Source organism: Cnephaeus nilssonii (assembly GCF_951640355.1).
Source record: "Cnephaeus nilssonii genome assembly, chromosome: 9".
NCBI lineage: Eukaryota > Metazoa > Chordata > Mammalia > Chiroptera > Vespertilionidae > Cnephaeus > Cnephaeus nilssonii.
In genome coordinates this window covers 51254031-51275373 of record NC_137080.1, presented here as the reverse complement: position 1 = coordinate 51275373, position 21343 = coordinate 51254031, and the positions used below count along the sequence as shown (strand labels likewise).

The window sequence follows — 21343 nt, the reverse complement described above, 5'->3', positions numbered from 1 at the left end:
TCATCACTGATGTTTCTATCTCTCTCTTTCCCTCTCCCTTCCTCTCTGAAATCAATAAAAATAAATTTTAAAATGCAAGCTTAGATAAATTACTAACTGATGCTGAGTAAAAATAAACACTCTTAAGCCAGCCAAAAGGGAAGAAAGAAGAGAAGCTCATGTGCAACCTATAGCTTGAATTAGGGAGTGGGGAGAGGGAGAGGGAGGAGGAGAGAGATAGAGGCAGAGAGACACTTACTTTGGTGGTTTCAGGTCCCTGTGAATTAGAGCTTTGGGCTGCATGCTGTGAAGGTAAGCCACTCCTTGGGAACACTGTAAACACCAACTCATGGCATGGGCAGCAGTGTAATATGGCAATGGTTCAGCACCATGCAGCACTGCAAAAGAAAGGCACAAACTAAAAAGAACTTTATTGCATATAACAAAAGATACAAAATGAATGCAAGCACTATCAGAACACATGACTGGGTACTTTTTCATACAGGCTCCTAGCAGTCCTGTTTTTAATTATTTTCTAAATAAAAAGATGGAAACATCTAATAATTTCAAATGGATAACTACCACATAAGCACCTAACATTTTATAGCACTTCCATTAAATTATACATAAATTGAAGTCAAATTAATATATATTACCATACTTTTTCATATTGATAGAAGTATCTCACACAATTATATAAATTATAAGCAAAATGATGCACACTATTATAAGAGAGATAGATTAGTAGTACAGAAGGAGACAAAATGTGTATTAATAAAATGTTTACAATTACGCTTTCTATAATAGTTAATGACTAGAAATAGTTTAACCAAATAAAACAATGGAGTATACCTATTAAGAATAATGAATGCATAGGCAGTAAATATAAGTAAAAATTTATATAAAATAATGTTAATTTGAAAAATAAAATGCAATTTACTTTATATAAATGGTTCAACAAGGGACGATACCTTTACATATATGGTTGGTGTTTCTTAGAGTGAGTTCTGTTCTATAAAGGTAACTAGTTAATAATACAGTTTTCTCTCATTGTTATAATTAAAATGTTTTACGAAGTGAGTTTTCACAGTTTTATTTCTTGTAAAGAAGGCAAAATAAAGCAGATTGAAAAGGAAGTATAGTTAAAGAGTTCTAAAATAGGAAGGCTCAAAGTTGAGAGGCAAAAAAAAAAAAAGTGAGAAGATATTTTAAAATCTATTTAAAAGCAAATTTTACTTTACTTAAATGCTTCTAATATGAAAAGGACCATCAATTTAAAAGGTAGATATACCTCGATTTCTAAATTTTACATACTAATGTTGTAGTGTCTTATCTTTTTATTTTTAATCTTTAGCAGATTTCTTTTTAAAATTATCTCCTTTGGGAACTGTGAAGGTAAATGTGAAAAACATTAACCTTGCAGTTTCTGTTAAAAGCTTTTCAATTCTACTAGATACAGATAGGTCTAATGACACTCACCATTATATAAAGAGCCCCCTTCAGCATATTCCATCACAAGGCACACCTAAAGGAAACATGCCAGAATAATTAACCACAGGGCTATAGCTATCTCAGAAGACTTGAAAAAAAAACTTAGTTCAACCTTTGATTTTATAAATGCATTAAAAGAGATTCTTTTGGCCCCTATGTAAATGGCACTAGTGAGGGGTTTGGCTGTACTCAGGGGGAAAAAAGGTATCTATGATCTAAAACCTTGTCAGTCTAGGCACCCACTGTCTAAGAGTAGAGAAGTATGTAAAAACATAATCACAAGATCTCTGGGGGCTTTCTCCAGTGCTAATGAGTAGGTGTCGTCACAGAATAGCGTAAGCCTCATAAGATGAGGCTACTGGATAAGAACACCTTAGACAACTCCTTCAATAATACTGGCTAAAAACAAATATATAAAGTACAATCCTCCCCTCCCCCCAAATAATGTAACAGCAAAATAGCTAAACTACACACCTGCACACATCTGTCATGTCATTTCTTATACTGTTGACAATGAAAAGGTGTCAAACTTACTGGATTCAAACAGGCTCCATATAGCTTTACAATATTTGGATGGTTCACACGGGATAATTGCCGAAGCTGTAACAAATTAAGCTTTCTTTTAAAAAGTGCTAACTTTTGAGGAACTGATTTCACAGCATCATTAAAATCTTAAGGTTGTACAAAACATTAATCATTCAACAATCACTGTTTACTACATAGCAGCACTGTGGTCTTAAGTGCCTGCCCAGAATGGCACAGAATCCCTGCCCTAAAGATCTCCCAGTTTGGTTGGGCAATAGACATGTAAACACATAATTAAAGCAATGTGCAAAGTGTCATAACAGGAGTTATAGACAGGATAACAAGTACAAACAAGAAGAAATTAACTTGCCCAGAAATGTTAGGACAGCATCCCAGAGATGGCACTGGGCTGAGTTACTGAAGCCAGAAAAAGCCATCTTGTGGTTGTCATCATCATCTTTATAGCTATGGTTGAATAATCTATCTACTCTATGCTGGGCCTGGTGGGCACTTTATAGATATTGTATAATTCTCATAACTCTACAAGATGAGGGATCTTTAAGATAAGGCTCAGAGTGGGTTAAGTGAGCTGCTAAATACCCTGCAACCAGGGTCTGAACTTGGGTCTATCTGACTTAAAACCGGTACTCTTTCTACATACTTGTACTCTCTTCACTACACTCCAGATCACATCTCATGAATAAATTCCCTCCTCTTCATTCCCACTACCATTGCCTTAATAATTACAATCTGAACCACTGCAGTAATTGCTGCAGCTTGTCCTAGTTGGTCTACTTACTTCCAGTTTTAATCCTACCTGATCCAATGATCCATACTGAGGTCAGTGAGGGGTTTGGCTGTATTCATTTCTCTTGTTTACATCTCAAACTTCTATTAATATGTCTCCTCAAACTGTTCCTTGCTGCCTTTCTTCTCTACCTTCTCCTCTCTTTTCTGTCTTTCCCCCTCTTCTTCCTTCCCTTCTCTATTACCTACAATATACTATTGGCTCATATAAAGTCCATTAAGGTAAATCTTTTTACGATATGCAACTAGAAAGCTGTACTTTTCTACAGCCAATATTTGTGACTTCGGTCCTAATAGAATTATAACACTATTTGTTATACATATTCATTTTATTACATATAAACACATATTTAATGTATTCCAAGTTGTTAACATTTAGCACTGAGGTTCAGTTGGCAGGTTATTCAAGCATTTATTCCTGCTCTCTCTCCAAATCCCACTAAGACAGTAAAGGCACTTTTTTTTTCAAGGCATAATAAACTCAGAAGGATGAACAGAATGTAAACGTTTTGGAAGTTGGAAAGCAAATGACTAGCAATAACTGACAAAGCAGACCTAAAAAGAAATGAGAAAAAGTCAGAAGTAAGCAGATTTAGCTCACAAAACCTCCAAAAGGTTGGGCAGTGGTGACAGCATGAAATACGTAAGAAAATAAGGTAATAAAAGAACAGAGAGATGGGTTGAAAGTTAGACCCAAAGATTTCCCTCCCTGACTTCAAGCAGCTTAGTGGCTCTTTATCATCCCAAAGATTAGAGGTGTGGATACTTTAGAGAAGGTATAATAAAGAGTCTCTGGATTGGGGACACCAAACAAAATTAACAAATGAGCTCAAAGTAGCTGCCTCTGAGAAGCAGAAAACTTGATAGTAGGAGGTATAAGGAACTGAAATTTTTTTAGTAAGAGTATATGGAGAACCGACAATTTAAATTAAACATATGTATAACCTTGATTAAATTTTTTTCTCCAAGCTATTATAATCTTTTTTTACTCATTTCCTAGCATTTAACACTTATGCTTTTACCTAGTTTCGTGAAATTGTCAGCAGAAGAGTATATAATCAATGACCTAATCTAAACTATAAACAAAAATTATGAGTAAGCAAGGCTGAGGCCAGACTCCTGGAGCATACTACTGGAGATTATCTTTCTTTATGATACTATCAAACCATTCATTAGTATTTCTCAACTCATTCAATTAATTACAAAATCCAATTCATCATATCACAATCAAGTTCTCATTTCTCAATGTTACACATTTAAAAATATCATGCAGTATATTTAAAAATTATAATTAAATAAAATCACAGATATGAATTCAGGTTTATAAAGACTACTTATCCACTGGCTGATAAGGTTAAAAAGCGATAGAACCACTGATTTAGTGAAACACTGTGATTTAATGTACAAAATTAAGAGAATAAGTCTAATAATATAACAATCTCATGATTACTAAATTCTCCATCAATCCAATATAATAAAAGGATAATATGCAAATTGACCCTAACAGCAGAACAACTGGGAACAACCAGTTGCTATGACGCACATTGACCACCAGGAAGCAGACGCTCAATACAGGAGCTGCTCCCTGGTGGTCAATGTGCTCCCACAGGGGGAGCTCTGCTCAGCCACAAGCTGGGCTGATGGCTGCGAGCGCAGTGGCAGTGGTAGGAGCCTCTCCGACCTCCTCTGCAGCACTAAGGATGTCTGACTGAGGCTTAGGCCTGCTCCCTGGGGGATTGGGCCTAAGCCGACAGGTGGACATCCCCCGAGGGATCCCGGACTGCGAGAGGGCACAGGCTGGGCTGAGGGACTCCCCCAAGTGCACAAATTTTTGTGTACTGGGCCTCTAGTCTATACTAATAATAGCCTAGGTGGTCATCTCGCCCTCACCCCATCACAAGGAGGCTGCATGCACAGGGCGGGGACTTGACGCTGCATGCACGGCGCGGAGGCGGGGCCTGGCGGCCGCTCCATGCAGCAAAGCCTGGGGTTCCCACGGCTGTGCATGCCTCAGAGGCGGGACCCCCCGACTCTGCCTATCTCTTTGGGGCAATCCATTGAGGAGCCCTGGGGCCCCGGATCTCGCGCGATTTCGCACACCAGGTCACTAGTATATCTATAAAAGAACAGAGTTGTAAATTTTCACACTACATGAGAAAAACCAAATTTGGAATTATTTTTCCTTAAAATAATCTCATTCGAATTTCTAAAAATATCCAGTCAAAATGAATGCATTTCCCTTCTTAATTTTAGATAATGGGAGAGAATAGTATTTCTTTTCTATTTTAAAATTTAAATTTTATGCCTTGAAATAGATCTGAATTATATTTTAATTCAGGGATAAATTCATTTAGTTAAGTCTCCTTTCCCCCTTATTTTTAATCAGAATGAAGACTGTGAATGAAAATATGTTCCTATGACATTACCTTTAGTTATCCAAACTAGGGGCCCAGTGCACAAATTCGTGCACCTTAAAAGGAACTGTGGGCCGTAAGGCTACGCTAGACACAGGGGTGGGTCTCGGCCCATCCTCTGTGCTGCTGTCCAGCCCCTCCCACTGTGGCCCCCGGACCCCTGTCTGCCGGCAGCCCTGCTCCCACCACTGCCACTCCCATGCACTGATGGCACCGGCCCCACTCGCACCCGCTGTCAACACAGAGCAACTGGGGCCGGCGCCAGCAGCGGGTACGAGCAGGGCAGGCGCCGTCAGTGGGCGCAAGTGGCCGGCTGCTGCCCCGATCACTCCTTAGGACCAGGGGGAGGTGGAGAAGCCCTCAGGGATGATTAGGGCCGGCAGCCGCCACTCGCACCCGCTGATGGCGCTGAGTTATTGGGACCAGTGCCGGGCACTGGCAGCAGGTGCAAGCGGGACTGGCGCTGACAGTGGGTGCGAGCGGCGGCTCTAGCTCTGGCAGCGGGTGTGAGTGGGGCTGGTGCCGGAAGCAGGTGCAAGTGCCAGGTGGGACCTCAGTGTGTGGGAGCAAAGAATTTTCAGTAACCACCAGAGGCTTGCCCCGATGACAGCGACTGGCGCCCCCGCTCACCTGCTCCACCATCCTGCCGTGGCCAACGCCCGCCATGTTCCACACATGCCCCCTGGTGGTCAGTGCACGTCATAGCGACTGGTTGTTCTGCCATTCGGTCTATTTGCATATTAGCTTTTATTCTATAGGATAGCTGATATTCAAGTTCACGGAGAAGTGACAATTGAGAAACATTTTTTCATAATTAAATTCAGAATATCTTAGATGAAAAAACTATACAATAGAAATGACATTTCATCTTACCTCTACAATAAAAGCTTTCCTCTCAGATTCACTTTCTATCTGTTTAATAGCAACATCTTTTGCTCTCCACTTAGCTTTGCAAACTACTCCAAAGGCTCCTCTTCCAACAACCTAAGTTAAAAAAGAAAAAACACACACCATGAGAATCAGAAACAAGCAAATCCAGCCCAACATATAACACTAAAGCCAATCTGAAAGACTTACTAAAGTGAGGATAAATGAAAAGTGTAGGGAGCGGTTATAGGGTTAAGCCTCCGACTGACCTGCTGGCAAAGTCGCAAACAAGTCCCAGCTTAGAGGGCACAGCCCTCTTAGCATAATTAAGCTTGATCTTGTGACTGCTCCCTAGATCTTTCCTGGGTAGCTAGTGGGCTGTGGGAGGGGCAGCAAGTGCTGCCAAAACAAGTGAAACTTACAAGAACATTGTAAATCACCTTGTTTACCCCTGACTATAAATAAAGCATCAGCTTTGCAGTCTGGATCTGTTCTGTGGCCTCAGCAAGGCACAGAAGATCCACCTAGACCCAGCTTATTCTCTTGTCTGTCTCTTTCTTCATCCTTCAGCGCCCTCCCTCAGGCTCGCTGAACCCTTGGCTGTGCTGGCGCGGCACAGAAAAGCATCTGTCTCTATATTTGAAAGTTTATGACCTACACATCTCTTTATTCTCAAGTAAAGCCAAAACAGCAAACAAAAAAAGATTCTTGAAGACAGGAAATAAAAGAGACAAGATGAGGAGAGAGAAAATGGTCTGAAAAGATAAAAAGAAACATAATCAATGTTTTAAGCTATCATATTTATAAAATTAAAAATAGCTTTGAATAATTCAGTAGCATTAGACAGGGAAGGGCAGGGAAGGGGAATGGTTAAAATGTAGATAAAAGATTGGCCACTGTGAAGGACAGTCAAAATGTGGCATTATGTCTAAAATAAAATGTTTTGTCAAGAAAAAGAAACCCTGCTGATACATGCTAACACATCAATGAATTTAAAAAAATATTACACTAAGTGAAAGAAGCCAGATATGAGAGACCACATATTATACAATTCCATTTATATGAAACTATAGAGGGCTGGTGCACGAAATTCGTGCACTTGGGGGCAGGTGGGACCTCAGCCCGGCCTGCGCCCTCTCACAGTCCAGGAGCCCTTGGGGGATGTCTGACTGACGGCTTCAGCCCACTCCCCGGACATCCTTCGCACTCCCGTGGAGGCAGGAGAGGCTCCCAGCACCACCGCTGCACTTGCCAGCTGTGAAGCCAGCTTCTGGCTGAGCAGCGTTCCTCTGTGGGAGCGCACTGACCACCGGGGGAAGCTCCTGCATTGAGCGTTTGCCCCCTAGTGGTCAGTGCACATCATAGTGACAGTTCAGTCCATTTGTATATTAGCCTTTTATCATACAGGATGTCCAACAAAGGCAAATCCATAGAGATACAAAGTAAATTAGTGGTTTGCCTGGGGCTGAGAGCGGAAATAGGGATTAACTGTAAATGAGGAGGAAGAATACTACCAAGGGGGGGGGGGAGTTTGAAAACTGAATTATAGTAATGGCTGTACAACTCAGTAATTGTACATATCACTGTTACACTTTAAATGCATGTATTTTGACATGTAAAATACATCATTAAAATTATTCTTTAAAAAATAAAGATTGGTCATGTATTATATCATTATTGAAGTTAACTGATAGGTCCCTCATGGGTTCTCTGCTCTCTCAATCTAGTCTACTTTTATAAATGTTTGAGATTTGCCATAATATAAAAATAACAACTAAACAAAATAGAACCATCATTAGAGTCTATCATTGTAAAGAACCTTATTCAAGTGCCATTTACTGCGATCTTTCAACTTCCATTGGATCTATTTACTTTTCCTTAAGTGAAAAATCTACCTCCCTATATGGTTCTCATTTATGATGTACTTTCTATGTAGTAGGCAACTAAGTGCCTACTCACTTGCCCAAAGCTATATGGTTAGTAAATAGCAATCTGGTTGATACCAGGCAATCTAACACCAGAATGTTAGGAATGCTAATTTGTACACATATATCTGTATTATATCTCAGAAAGTAGCAGCTATATCTTCCCTTGGAGGAGGAATCTTCACTTGAGCCAAAATTACATGAACAAATTCCTGGACACAAAACTCTTCTATAACAAAGTTGGCTGTTACTAGGGTAATTATAGACATTTCTCATGTTGCTTAATATATAAAACCACCCAAATGGTTAACATTTATTGCTTACCATATGCCAGGTACCAGTCTTTGTGCTTCATAAAATGACACATTTAATCCTCCTCCATTGTAAAGGTAAGTAAACCAAGTCACAAGTTTGCAAGTTGCCCAAGATCACATGGTCAGTAAGTATTCAGAGAAGCCAGGATTTAAAACCTATAGTAGGTAATGACCAATTCACCATTCAGCTTCTGTGTGTCATCGGCTTATTTAAAGGAAACTGGACTGACGCTAGGCAAAAGTAAGCCAACACTTTTGGTAGCCAGTCTTTCTTTTGGTGACTTTCCCTTTTTCCCTTCCTAGCCCAGGGTGCTCAGGTTTTTCCTGCTCTTTAGATTCTTGCTCTACTCCACACCTCTCATAAGAGAAAGGAACCAACGTTAGTAATTTGCACTTGTTATCCAGTTGCTTTAACATAAATGGACATTGGCTAAACATGGCACCATCAAAATAATAGAAAGAGCATGTTTGGGCTCTAGAACCCAACACACTTGAGTCTGAACATTGGTTCTGTTTATATATTAGTTATGATGCTGGGCAAGTTAATGTCTTTTAGCTCCTGTTTTCTCAACAGTAAAAAAGAGATGCTTACATTTCCCTCAGTGAATATCTATAGGGTTCACAAGTCAAAACCAGGCATTTCTTAAATACTACAAAAGAACAATAAGTGCTTAGAGTTGGATATGAACCAGTGTTGCACTACTCATTTCTCTACAATTGATCATGATAAATAGCAAACAGGTCCTAAATCAAATTTAAACTTTATGGCAACATAGGCTAAGAAGGTATGGATGGAGACCCTCCTATATATTTGATATTACTATGATATTATGATTATGCAGTAATATACTATATTCTTCAACCATGTACTTACAAATACATCAAAGCAACTAGTATTTAGTAGGTCTCCTCTTGATTCATTTTCCTATTCTCAGGAATGTCCACATAGGGATTCCAAACATTTTATTTGTGCATCATGCACTTGTTGCAAAAACTGTGTTAGGTATGTATGACTAACTGTGATGCACAAGTGCCACCTAGTGCTGAGCTATTTTATAAGTATGGTGGAACAACAGATCTAAAAATGATAATAAAGTCCAAGATGCCCACCCAGGTTGTACATATAAACTGAATTACATGATAGGAAAAATAATTGCTATAACTTCAAAGGAGTGAGGTTAGATGCATAGAGTCAATGTTTAAAGAATTTAAGTTTCGGCCTATCTAATAATTCTGATCACCAATTCCAATGTGTGTGTGTGGGGAAGTTTATCCACACCACCAAGCAATTCTCAGATACCAGTTGGGTGTCTTAAAATTCAACTCAATTCGGACACTACCTGGAGATAGCAACAGATCTCACATGTTACGGGCTCAATTCTACAAGACTCCCACCCCCCTATGCTTCTGACCAACTACACTCTTCTTTGGTTCAATTAATTTGCTAAAGCAGCTATTCAGACAAATATTTTACTTACCAGATTGCCAGTTTATTATCTATACTAACAATAGACAAATATGTAAATTGACCGTACCTCCACAACACCCACAGCCAATCAGAAGTGAGTATGCAAATTAACCTGATAAAGATGGTGGGCCTGTGGGCAGCACGCATGCGCCGAGCAGCCAGGGGCGAGGCGGGATGCCTGCTGGCTGCTCCAGGCCTATGCACGCAGGCGCTCAGCGGCAGGGGGCAGGGCGGGACGCCCACAGCATTGTCGTGGCGATGCGGCAGGTGTTCCTGCCCTCCAGCCACTCCAGGCCTACGCGCACAGGTGCCAAGCAGCTGGGGGCGGCAGGCATCCCCGGGACCCCGCCCACTCCGAGCCTGTGGCCAGTATGCGCCGGTGCCGAGCGGCTGGGGTTCTGGGGACACCACTGGAGTGTCCGGTCCTGTCAGCCCGGCCTGGGGTGGCTGGAGTTCCAAGTCCTTGTGGTTTGTGCAGACCGTGGACCGGAAGTGGAAACCAAGAGCGTGGGGAGCACCAGAAATTCTGGGAATCGTAGTTCTGGTGGCAGCCCCTGGACCGGAAGCAGAAGCCCAGAGCGCGGGGAGCACCAGGAATGCTGGGAATCATAGTAATGGTGGCAGATGCGTTGAGGGAATCTCCTAGACACTAGAGCAAAGTGAGCCTGGAGCAAGTTAATGTTGCAGGTGGGGAATGGAGGGAAAGCAAAGGTGAGAGACATAAGTAAAGTCAGAGTGTAAAGGAAAAATTAAAAGGAAGCTATCCTGCAACTTCTAGGAAATCTCCACCAATGGAGCAAAGAAAAAAAAAAAGACCAAACCAAACTGGGTTGGGGTCTCAGACATTTCACTCATATGATTGCAAAGACAGACACAAACTCCCGGATTGGAGAGGGCTCCCCGAGGGCTCCCAGATTGGAGAGGGTGCAGGTCTGGCTGAGGGACCCACCCCCTGTGCACGAATTTCGTGCACTGAGCCCCTAGTAAAAGAATATAATTCAGGAACAGCCAAGAGCATGCATAGAGCAAGGTATGGGAACTTCCCATACCCAATCTGTGTGACAATCTTTTCTAATCGCATGTGTTCATCAACCTGGAAGCTCTCCGAACTTTGTCCTTTTGGGTGTTTATAGAGGCTTCATTACACGGGCATGGTTTATTTAATCATTCCTTATTGGCCGCTGATTCAGCCTCCAAGTCATCGCCACTCCATGGAGGTCAGGGAGGTGGGACTTAAAGTTCCAAAAGTCTAATCACAAGGTTGGTTGTCCTGGCAACCAGCCCCCATCCTCAGGTGTGGTCCAACAGTAACCACATCAACATAACAAAAGACATCCTTATGGCTCTCCTCACTTATGAAATTCTGAGGTTTTGGGGAACTGTGAGCCTGGAACCCTGGACAAAGACCAAATATATATGAAATTTTTATTTTGGTCATCTGAAAGACCAAATATATATTTTTTATAAATCACCATGTCGCAGTACCAAAAAAATGACTTCATTTTTAAAAATGGCATATATATAGAGATATTAAGGGTGAAAATTAAACAATATGTAAAGAATTGACCCCTGCCTTTATGGTATAAAAGTGAGATAGAGAAGAAATTAAAGACAAAACAACAAAACACTTTTTTAATCCCTAGCTGAAGAAAGCCAAAAATGAGAGTACATGACAGCAGCTAAGAACCACCCCTTCCCCTTCTGAAACAAGCTGAGGGATTAGAGGGCACAAAGGATTTATCCCCCTACTTTTCACTAAGAACCTCTGGAGGAAGGCAGCCTCATAGAATATGCTTTGCCAACATGGGAAGCTACAAATGAGTAAGAATGGCAAGGGAGATAGACAGATGGAAGCCCTACTCTGGTTTGCTCAGCCCCAACAGAACATGGAAATGACACAGAAAAAATCTTGCCTAGAGAAAAGCAAGGTAACTGAAAATTAAATAATCTTCAGACTGCAGGAAGGAGGCTGTTGTTGGGCACAGTGTTGGAACCTATATCAGAAGCTGTGGGATGGTAGACATATCGAAAGTTTGATGATCAGTAAAAGCCAAAGAGGAAGATCTAGTCAGCAAGCAGGGAGAAATGGGGTAAGGTCTCCTGCTTTCAAGAGGTGAAAGTGAGGCTTATGCCAAGAGAACAATGAACCTCATTTGTTTACTCCTGAAACCAATATTTCTTCAATGCCTCTGGGATATCAGAAATATAGCAGTAAATATGACAATGTCCATGATCTACATGGAATATACTTTCAATTAAAGGAGAAAGGAAAGAAGACAGTCAATAAACAAAGATGAATAAAAAAAATATCAGATTCTAAAAAATGCCATGTAGGAAAAAATAGGATGATGTGACAAAGACATTAGTGGAAACTTAGGGCAAGATAGTATGGGAGAGGCATCTGAGGAGGTTACTAACTTTATAATGAATGGCACAAGGAACCAACCAAAGAAGAAATAACTAATGTAAAAGGCCCTAAGGGGGAAAACACCCTCATTCCCTATTGGACCACATTTGAACCCCATCTATATAGGCTAGGCACTCAAGACATAGAAATAAACAAACAAATCAAAATCTTTGCTCTTACTGTTTATATTCTCATTGGAAACAAAGAAGAAGCAAGATACAAAAAAAATATATAATTTTTAGAAAATGATAAGTGTGCTAAGAAGAAAAGGAGTGTAATTTGTGTGTGCATACATGTACATGCACTCTCCCCACTCCAATTTTAAACATAGTAGTCCTGCAAGGCCTCATTGAGAAACAGGACATTTTAATAATGACCCAGAGAAATAGTGTTCAGTGTGGGCAGTGCACAGTTGGAGAAGAGAAGAGTGAAGCAAAATAAGGCTGGAGAGCTGAGCAGAGTCTAGATCCTGAACGGTTCTCTGCACCATAATAAGGACTCTGAATTTCAGTCTAAGAGCAATGGGAAGCAATTGGAGGGACATGAGAAAATATGTAATATGATTTCACATTAAAAAAATTCATTCTAGCTCTTATGTGAAGGATAGATTGGAGGGAAGCTAGAATATATAGAGAGATCAGATAGGAGGGCTATTACAGCAGCCCAAGGAAGAGAGGGTAGCTGTGAGGACAAGGTTGATGGTAGTGCAGAAAAATGGGCAGATCTGGTTTATATTTTACAGCTAAAGTCAAAAGAGCTTGCTGATTGTTTGGATGTAGGCAAAATGGGTGGAGAGGAAGACGTAGACTAGGCAACAGTTCATAAAGGATAAAAAACAATTGGGCAAGCGGATTTTTAAAAAATAACACAGAGTTCTGTTTCAGTAATACAAAGTTTCAGATGCCTACTAGATATCTGGGTGGAAATACCAAGAAATATAGTGGAAACATGAGTCAAGAAGTCAGGAAGGAGATAAGAACTTGGGACAGTCATCAGCATTTAGTTGGTATTTCTAGTCAATTAATTGGATGAGATCACAAAAAGATAATATGTAAATACTGGGGTCCCAAAAATGAGCTTTGAAGCACTTCAAACACAAACTGAGAAAGAACCTGCAAAAACTGAGATGGAACAGTCAATAAGGAGACAGGCAAACCAGGGGAGTGTCACAAGAAGCCTAGAGAAGAGTTTCAAGAAGCAGATATAAAAACAGCAAAAGCAATAAACCAATGGCTCTCAAAGGATGGATGGTCTCTGGTTCAGAAGCATCAACATCACCTGGAAATCTGTGAGAAATATAAATTATCAGGTTCCAACTCCAAATTACTTAGTCCAAGGATTGGGCCCAGCAATCTATGATTAAACAAGCCCTTCGGGTGATTCTAATATTTGAGAAACACTGCATTAGGTTTTATTAAAAACACTAGTAGCCCGTTTGCACGAAGATTCGTGCAATAGACCTTCATTCACCTGGCTGCCTGCACCAGTTTTCTGCTGGCACCAGGGACCCAGGCCTTGGCTGTGGCCACCGCCTTCTTTCAGGGTCGGGGCTTGGCCCCGGGCGGTGGCCTTGGGCTCGGCCGCACCCAGCATCCCTGCTAAGGATCGCAGGAGCCGACCCCCAGTGGTTTCCTTCGATCTGTGCAGGCTCCCCGCTGGTGCCCGAGGCTTTCCCGGCCTTGGGCTCCGCCACACCCCAACGTCCCTGCAATGGTTTCCTGGTGGGCGTGGTTGGTGGGTGGGCATGGCTTGGGCGTAGCAAAGGTGCGGTCAATTTGCATATTTGTCTATTATAAGGTAAGATAATTAACACTGAGACAGGATTCTTCAGTGCAAGCCATCACATAGACCAGAGAGTCCTCCCCTGCTGCTGATATTATTTATGGAAACTTTCCAGAGCACTGAGATTCCATCTTGGGCATAAGAAAGAAGAAGGAGAATTCTTGTGAGCAAACCAATGTTTTTCTTGCCACATAGAAAAAAGTGGCATTGACAGCAAACTGACATACACTGGCAACTAAGATAAATAATGAAAAACCTAAATTTAAACTACAAAACTTTACCAAAATTCTAATTCAAGTTCACAAATCAAATATGCTTTTGGATTGCATTCATATATAACACAAATTTCTTTGATACATTATCCTAACAATTATTTTGAATGCCAACTTTCTCCAAGGATCAATTTTCACCAAGAATGTAAAAAAGGGTGTACATCCAAATTATAAGTATCTCCCCAATCATAGACATCTATCTAAAATGGTGAACTTAGAAATAATATTTCAGATATTTTTCACAATCGCTCATCTGTAAAAATAAAAGAACAGAGGAATGCAAAGAGGGCTTTGGTTTTAAAGAAGTCAATTTAGAAATATTCCCTTCTAAATTTATGAATGTTTTCTAAATTAAAATGTTCTTAGATCAATATATTTTTTTTTACGATATGCATCTCCACCATCCACGGTTTAGTCTCCTCTTGATTAGGGGTCCACAACTTTAGTCTCATGTAGTAAGGCAGACTTAAATTTAATTTATTAATAAAAAATGTAACAGAAAAATAAGAGAGATGGTACGTAGGGTATTTCCAGGCAAATAGCATTAAAAAGCACAATAAAAAAATCAGAATTTGGTGTGTATGTGTGTGTATAAAGAAAGCAACTCCTTAAAAACTAATTTCCTTAGGATGGAAGACTACTACATTCCTTCATCCAAGTCAGTTTATTAAAAAGAAAAATATCTAAACAAAACTAAATCGAAAAGGATGTATGCCCTTGTGCTTTGAATTTACTATGAAATAATTCTTCTTAATTGTCCCCAATTCATGTTATTTTTAGTTCAGTGACTATAGCTGTCAGTTTGGTTTGGCCTGTTCTATGGACTATGTGAATGGACCCTGGCTATGCTGCCACTACACTAGCTAGAAATCTGGAACGTGATAGAACAAGCATAGATTTTCCATTTATGAATTAGAACTTGGAACTTCCAACTATTTCAGAACTTCAAAATCTATTAATTAACTGTGGCAGAGTACAACTGCCATGGGCTGACAAGACAGACTTGATATCACAAAAGATTCAAACTTTTTTCGAGAAATTTTCATCAGTCTTTAAAGCTTGCCATAAGACATCTGACCCATTTAATAGGCCTTTCTTTCAAATAATATACTTGTATCATCTTTTAAACTATACATGCACAACATAAAAGTTAATCGTTGGCCTACCTCTTCAATGTGATCACATTCCAGATACCAAGGATCACTAAGTTTCACACAGAAGAGTTTTTTAATAATTTTGGATATCCATAATAAATACTAACAAACCTACGGACTCAGTTTTTTTCAGGCTACTATTAAATTAGGTTTTTCTCGATTATCAGTTGCCCATATATTCATAACCTAAAACTACAAAGTATATATCACTTCCAAAGTTCTTCACATGTTTCTCTTTAAAACAAAGCCTTTGCATGTCTCTATAATGAAGCTTAAGAACATATATTTGGTGCAATGATTATATGTGCCTTGCTCATCTATATATATATGAAAGGCTAATATGCTAAGTGTCCTTCTGACAATCCGACCAGTTGCTGATGCACACTGACCACCAGGGGGCAGACGCTCAATTCAGGAGCTGTCATGACGTGCACTGGCCATTTACAAAGAAACAGCACTGTGGACCTGGCGCCAACAAAGCAACACTCAGCTTCCCCCAAGTAGGACACAGGCCCCGCCACCACCCTGGAGCAACAACCCACCAAACTGCAGCCAGTGCCGCCGCTGAGACCCCATGGCGAAAAATGCGACCCACAGCCCAGCCCAGCCCGGAAATGGTCGCTGTGGGTGCTGGGTAATGACGTCATGTAGCAATGCCTGGCTTCCTCTCCCTAGCAACTAGCCTCCTTGCAGTTTCTTCAACCCAGGAACACGACTTGTTTTATAGCCAGGTGCAAACATTTTACACTTTAACCAAATGTCTGTGAAGCATTTTCCCGTGCCTCATATCATTTGATCCCCATAGAAGTCCTGGAGTAGGTAGATGGGAGACTTGGTAGAATCCTATTTTCTTTTCATTAACCAGAAAACGGAGCTTTAGAAAGTTTAGAAACTTGACCCAACTGAAAAGAAGTAAGAAATGGTGGACCTTGAAAATGACTTCAGGTTTTCTCACTGTGCAGAATATAGTCAAACACTGCTGCAGTTAAATTTTTTACCCTTTGTTCGCCCTGAGTGATCTATAATAATAATCTGCTTTGTGTTGATATTTACTGCTGTGTTGCTGACAATTACCTGAAAGAGAAGTTGGGGTGCTTCACTGGGCTGGAAAAAGTTTAGCTACCTCAGAAAGCAGGTCTAATTAAGCAAGTTTATTCTATATATAAAAGGCTAAGTTGACTTGTGCACACACGATACATATAAAGCGCTCACTGGCGCAATAGCACACGTGTGTTTTGATCTGTCATTGTCGATCGTGAATTTGGTTGACACTTCTATTATAGAGAAAGGGCGAATAGCAATATTCAAATATTTCTTCTAATTAATTTCCTTTCAATGTGCACGAATCTGTGCACCGGGCCACTAGTATGCTATAATTGAGGTCAACACTGTGAGTCTTCCTTTTAAAAAGCAACTATACCACACATGGTCTATTTAGCGTTTTATTAAAAGTACCAATACCTGGCTTATTCACAGCACCTGACCCCTGATAAACAAAAAGTATTTGCTAGGCAAAATGGAGTGTTATGGAATCTACATTTGCAAAAAGAATCAAATTTCATTTCTAGTATAAATGCTGCCTTAGACAAATCACTAACTAATCTTAACCACTGGTTTTATCACAGATAACAGAACCTATGGTCACTAAATGTTCATTGCTATGCTGTAATAACTTCATTTATTCATTTAACTAACATTTATAGAAAATCTTCTAGGTGCTAGGCACTGGAATTACAGGTATGAATAAGGCACCTTACATTTTGCTGGGGGATACACAATTTTGGTTACTGGTAAGCACCCTAAGGATAAATAGAAGTGACAAAGATCTAGGTTGCTCAGAAAAGCTTTTTAAGAAAGTAACATTTGAGGTAGGACTTGAATGGTGAGGAGCCAGCCCTGAATTTCTGGGGAGAAGAGCATTCATTCCAGGCAGAGAAACAACTGCAAAAAATTCATCTTACTGCTTTTCTCAATCTTCGATGCTTACTTTATTGAAAATCTAGTTTTAAAAACTCTTTTCCACTCAATGAAGCCTTGTGTGGTTAAACTTACTTTCGAATTATAGCTTAAGTGCTCAATTTATGTTATATTCATAGTTTTAAATTTGTGGTCCTAAAAATGTAATTATTAACTGTTCTGTGTTTATTCTTGTCTCACAAGTCACAATTTCAAAGGAGAGAATCCTAAGATTCTTCTATTCATTTTTCTCAGTACCTTAGCAGTACTGTGCAGGGAGGAGAATGTTCATTAAGTGCTCAGGATCAATTACTATAAAGGAAATCAGTATTAGTTTCCTCATTCAAAAAATAAGGTTTGGTTATAGAGTACTTTAGAAAGAACTAAAGAAACATCCAGTGGTAAGAGCAACTGACTCAGGAAATCTCAAATTCAATTCCTAACTCTACCATTTTAGGCGTAAAGCTTCTGACAAATCAAACTCAATGATCAATTGTCAGTATCTGTAAAATGGGGATATCACTTGCCCTGTCTAATTTGGATTAGTTGGCCCAACTACATTCCATGGGAGATCATGATCACTGTCCTTAAAGCATAAATACTGGAAACAATAAATGTGTTTTCATTTTAGAATGGAAAGAGATCTTAAATGATCTTGTCCAATCCCTCATTTCATGTGAGAAATCAGAGGCCCAGAAGATGTTAAAATTTACTGAATTACATTATGGCAGAATCAGTATAGCATCTAAATTTTTTAAATACCCAGCTCAATACACTTGTCACCATACCCCACTGCCTTTAACCACTTCTTGAAGCTAGTTTCCAAAGTAGATACCTCACAATTTATTCTCTACACTTAGATCCAGATGGTAAAAACTAAATTACTTTTTTAAAAAAAGTACCTATGTAAATTTCTAAGGCTAAAACCTTACATAATTTGATATCAGAATTGAATTTAGGAAATGCCACACTGATATTACTGAGTCACAATATCAGGAACATGTACACCTATTAAATGATTGCATATTTATTTGACTTGTAGTTGGAATGTTTTCCTAACAGTTTCTAATTGAATTGATATGATTCTGATTCAATTACATTGTTATGTGAGAAATACAGATTATGATTTTCTTTTATTTATAGGCAATTTACATGTACATATAAAATACTTTTTTGATCACATAACACTGTTTCAATGTGTGCATATGAAGAATATATGATGGAAATTATGTAATGGCTTCAACATCAGAAAGGCTGAAAGTCAACCTTAAAATGCAAATAAACTGGATATTTAAAAGAACTACAAAACTAAATGACTGCCTAATATTAGAAATTTTCATTTAAAAACAAAAATCTAGATCTCAGGAATGTCCTAAATATACCAAAGAAAGGTTGAAACATTATCTAAACTCAAAGAAGGGTCTTTGGAAACATAAAAACCTAATCAGAAGTTAAATGGCATTGGGAGAAGAGCAGCAAAATATCTTCTTAGTAACCTTCATTCCTCTAAGAAGCAAGAATGTAAAATGCTTTAGAAAGTAGTGTGCAAAAACTAAAGTTGTAAGGATCAAATGATGTAAGTCTGTGAAAGCATTTGGTTGACCATGAAGTACAAGTTATTATTATATAAAAATTTGTAGTCTACAAGTGTGACAGTTCACCAGAGTAGACGTAAATGTTTATTTAAAAACTGCAATTCTTTTATACTGACTCACTGAATTTTTATTCTTAAAAAAGAAAGAATGCTAGCCATGAAAGCTGGATCAACTTTCTGAAAAAGGAATTTATCATAGTGTCAATAGAAAAAAAAACAACACACCACAAAAAACACATACACACGAAAAAAATTCCCCCCTCTTTTCAAAATACAGGTCCTTTTTTAGCCATGTGACCTTAAAGCAGGTCACTTCCTCTCTGGAACTCAGTTTCCTAGTAATATGTGTCAGACACTGTGTTTGGTGTTTTGCATATTGCCTAGTAGGATCTGTTAAACAAATAAATGAAATAGAAATTACCCCTATTTTATAGTTAGAAAACTAAAGTTCAAAGGGGATAGGAAACTTGCTCTGAACCACAGAGCTATTAAGTGGTATGGCTGATATATTGGACCTTCCTCTAACTCCAAAGGCCTTTCTCATCCCACTTATACTACCTTGTAAAATAAGGTTGTTCTCAGTGATCTCTAAGGTTACTTCATGAAATAAAAAATATGATTAATACATTATTTTTCCAAAACATGCATAGAAAAACACTTACTTGTTAAATGATAATTATCTCACTACTTCTAGTGTTCCACTACTTAAAAAATAATTTTGGACTTTGAAAGTAGTGATAACTGAGAATCTATAATATAGGACATAATAGGGTTCTTCATGGCATATGTAATGCAAAGTACTTAATAATTTTAAAAATGATGCACAAATAATATTTGATAGTATTTTCAACCAAAGTTTAACACTTTACAAAGTGAGTCTTTAAAATATATACAGTTTTTACTTTTCTAAATGTTATGGTCCTTAGAACCAATCTACTCCTCTGTGAATTTGAAAAGAGGCAATGTACTAAAGACACGTTATTACCTTGCTCTAAATTTAAATTACGACAGCATAGAGAATGGATTCGGATTTTCTAACAGAGATTTCTGAGCTGATGTTACATTCTAGTTGTCACGGAAATCATTCGTTATCTCCTCAGAATATGCTACTTGAAATAGCTTTTCATCGTAACCAGCCTGCATTACTCATGTTGAAATTCATCTAAATGAGTCCAATTGAAGGCAGAACATTTAATATTCTGACTACTGCTCTAAGGAATCGGCGAAAGAAACCATTCCACACTCGGGGAAACACTTTGTTCTACACGAAGATGCATTAATTTATCGAGAATTTACCGAGCACCCATTACGTGCCAGGCAGAGCGAGATGAACAATCCTCGGCCCCGAAGAGCGCCGCGTCTCGGTGAAATGACACTCCAGAACGGCCACGGTCTCGGATGGATTCACTACTTACAGATGAACCGTCTCACCAGTTCACCTTCCCCTTTGAGAGGACTCAAATCCGGGCGCCTGAGCGGCAAATCCAACTCAAGAACGCCTAAGTAAGGCAAAGAGAGAACTACCCCGGAGCAGCTGTACGCTTCGAGTTCCCTCTACACCCGGTCTCTGTGGGGCGACGAGGACTCCCGGGTGAACCCCGCGGGGCGCCGCACATCAGAGGGACAGAGAGGCGCCCTAAGAGTCGGGACTAGGCAGAGGCGGGACCGGCCGGGGCCCGCACCTCCTAGCCGGGCCTCGCTCACCTCTTCCACCTCGATCTCTTTATAGTCGATTTCTTCAAAGTTGAGGACTTGGGAGGGGGCTTCGATCATGTCACTGGCCGAAGACGAGGAGGAGGAGGAAGCAGCGGAGGCTGTAGACATGTTCTCTCGCGGAGCCCGGGGGGTCCGGGAGGGCTGCCGCCCGGACACTCCGGGGGAGACCCGCGCCCACCCGCCTCCGGACCGGCCTTCAGCCTGGAGCCACGGCGACCCGTGGAAGGGACAGGGGCCGCGGCCACAGCCGAGTCCCTGCTCCGGCTCCTCTGCGCTTTCCGCCGCCGAGCCCCGCCCACTAGACTTCCGGTTCCGGCTTGAAATCGGAAACGGGAGGGGGGACGAGAGCTGAGGGAGGGAAGAATGTTGTAACTGAGACAGAGAAAGGAAGGACAGTTTTGAGGGTGTGGTGGGGGAGGGTAAGAGGCTAACTTGGATCTGGAGAACAAACTTCGCGAGATCTTTGTTAAAGTGCCTCAGCAACAGTTGGTACCGCGAGAGCTAACGCTCTGACGTACTTAAAATGCGCGAACGGAAGTGGCGCAGAGCAAGAAGGGACGTCGGTGCGGTTGGCCTGGTAGGAACCAGCGGGAAAGTTGAAAGCTCTGGTTTCAACTCCGATTCTTGACGTCTGTTATGGACCCGCTCCCGTTTTTTTCAGAGACCGGCAGG

General features: G+C 40.2%; 1 protein-coding gene across 2 annotated transcripts in view; it reads right to left on the bottom strand.

Moving 5' to 3' along the window:
• MAP3K7 (mitogen-activated protein kinase kinase kinase 7) overlaps positions 1-20995 on the bottom strand; it is a 64865-nt gene extending 43870 nt beyond the window's left edge. Inside the window, exons 1-5 of one of the 2 annotated variants that reach the window (XM_079781179.1) lie at positions 20660-20995; positions 6090-6200; positions 2005-2070; positions 1459-1504; positions 239-377 (exon numbers count right to left, since the gene is read on the bottom strand). In XM_079781179.1, coding sequence (XP_079637305.1) covers positions 239-377; positions 1459-1504; positions 2005-2070; positions 6090-6200; positions 20660-20779 — 482 coding nt within the window. In that variant the 5' untranslated portion in view covers positions 20780-20995. The remainder of the gene's footprint in view (positions 1-238; positions 378-1458; positions 1505-2004; positions 2071-6089; positions 6201-20659) is intronic. The other variant, XM_079781178.1, reaches the window with a different exon arrangement.
• Positions 20996-21343: the final 348 nt, after the last annotated feature.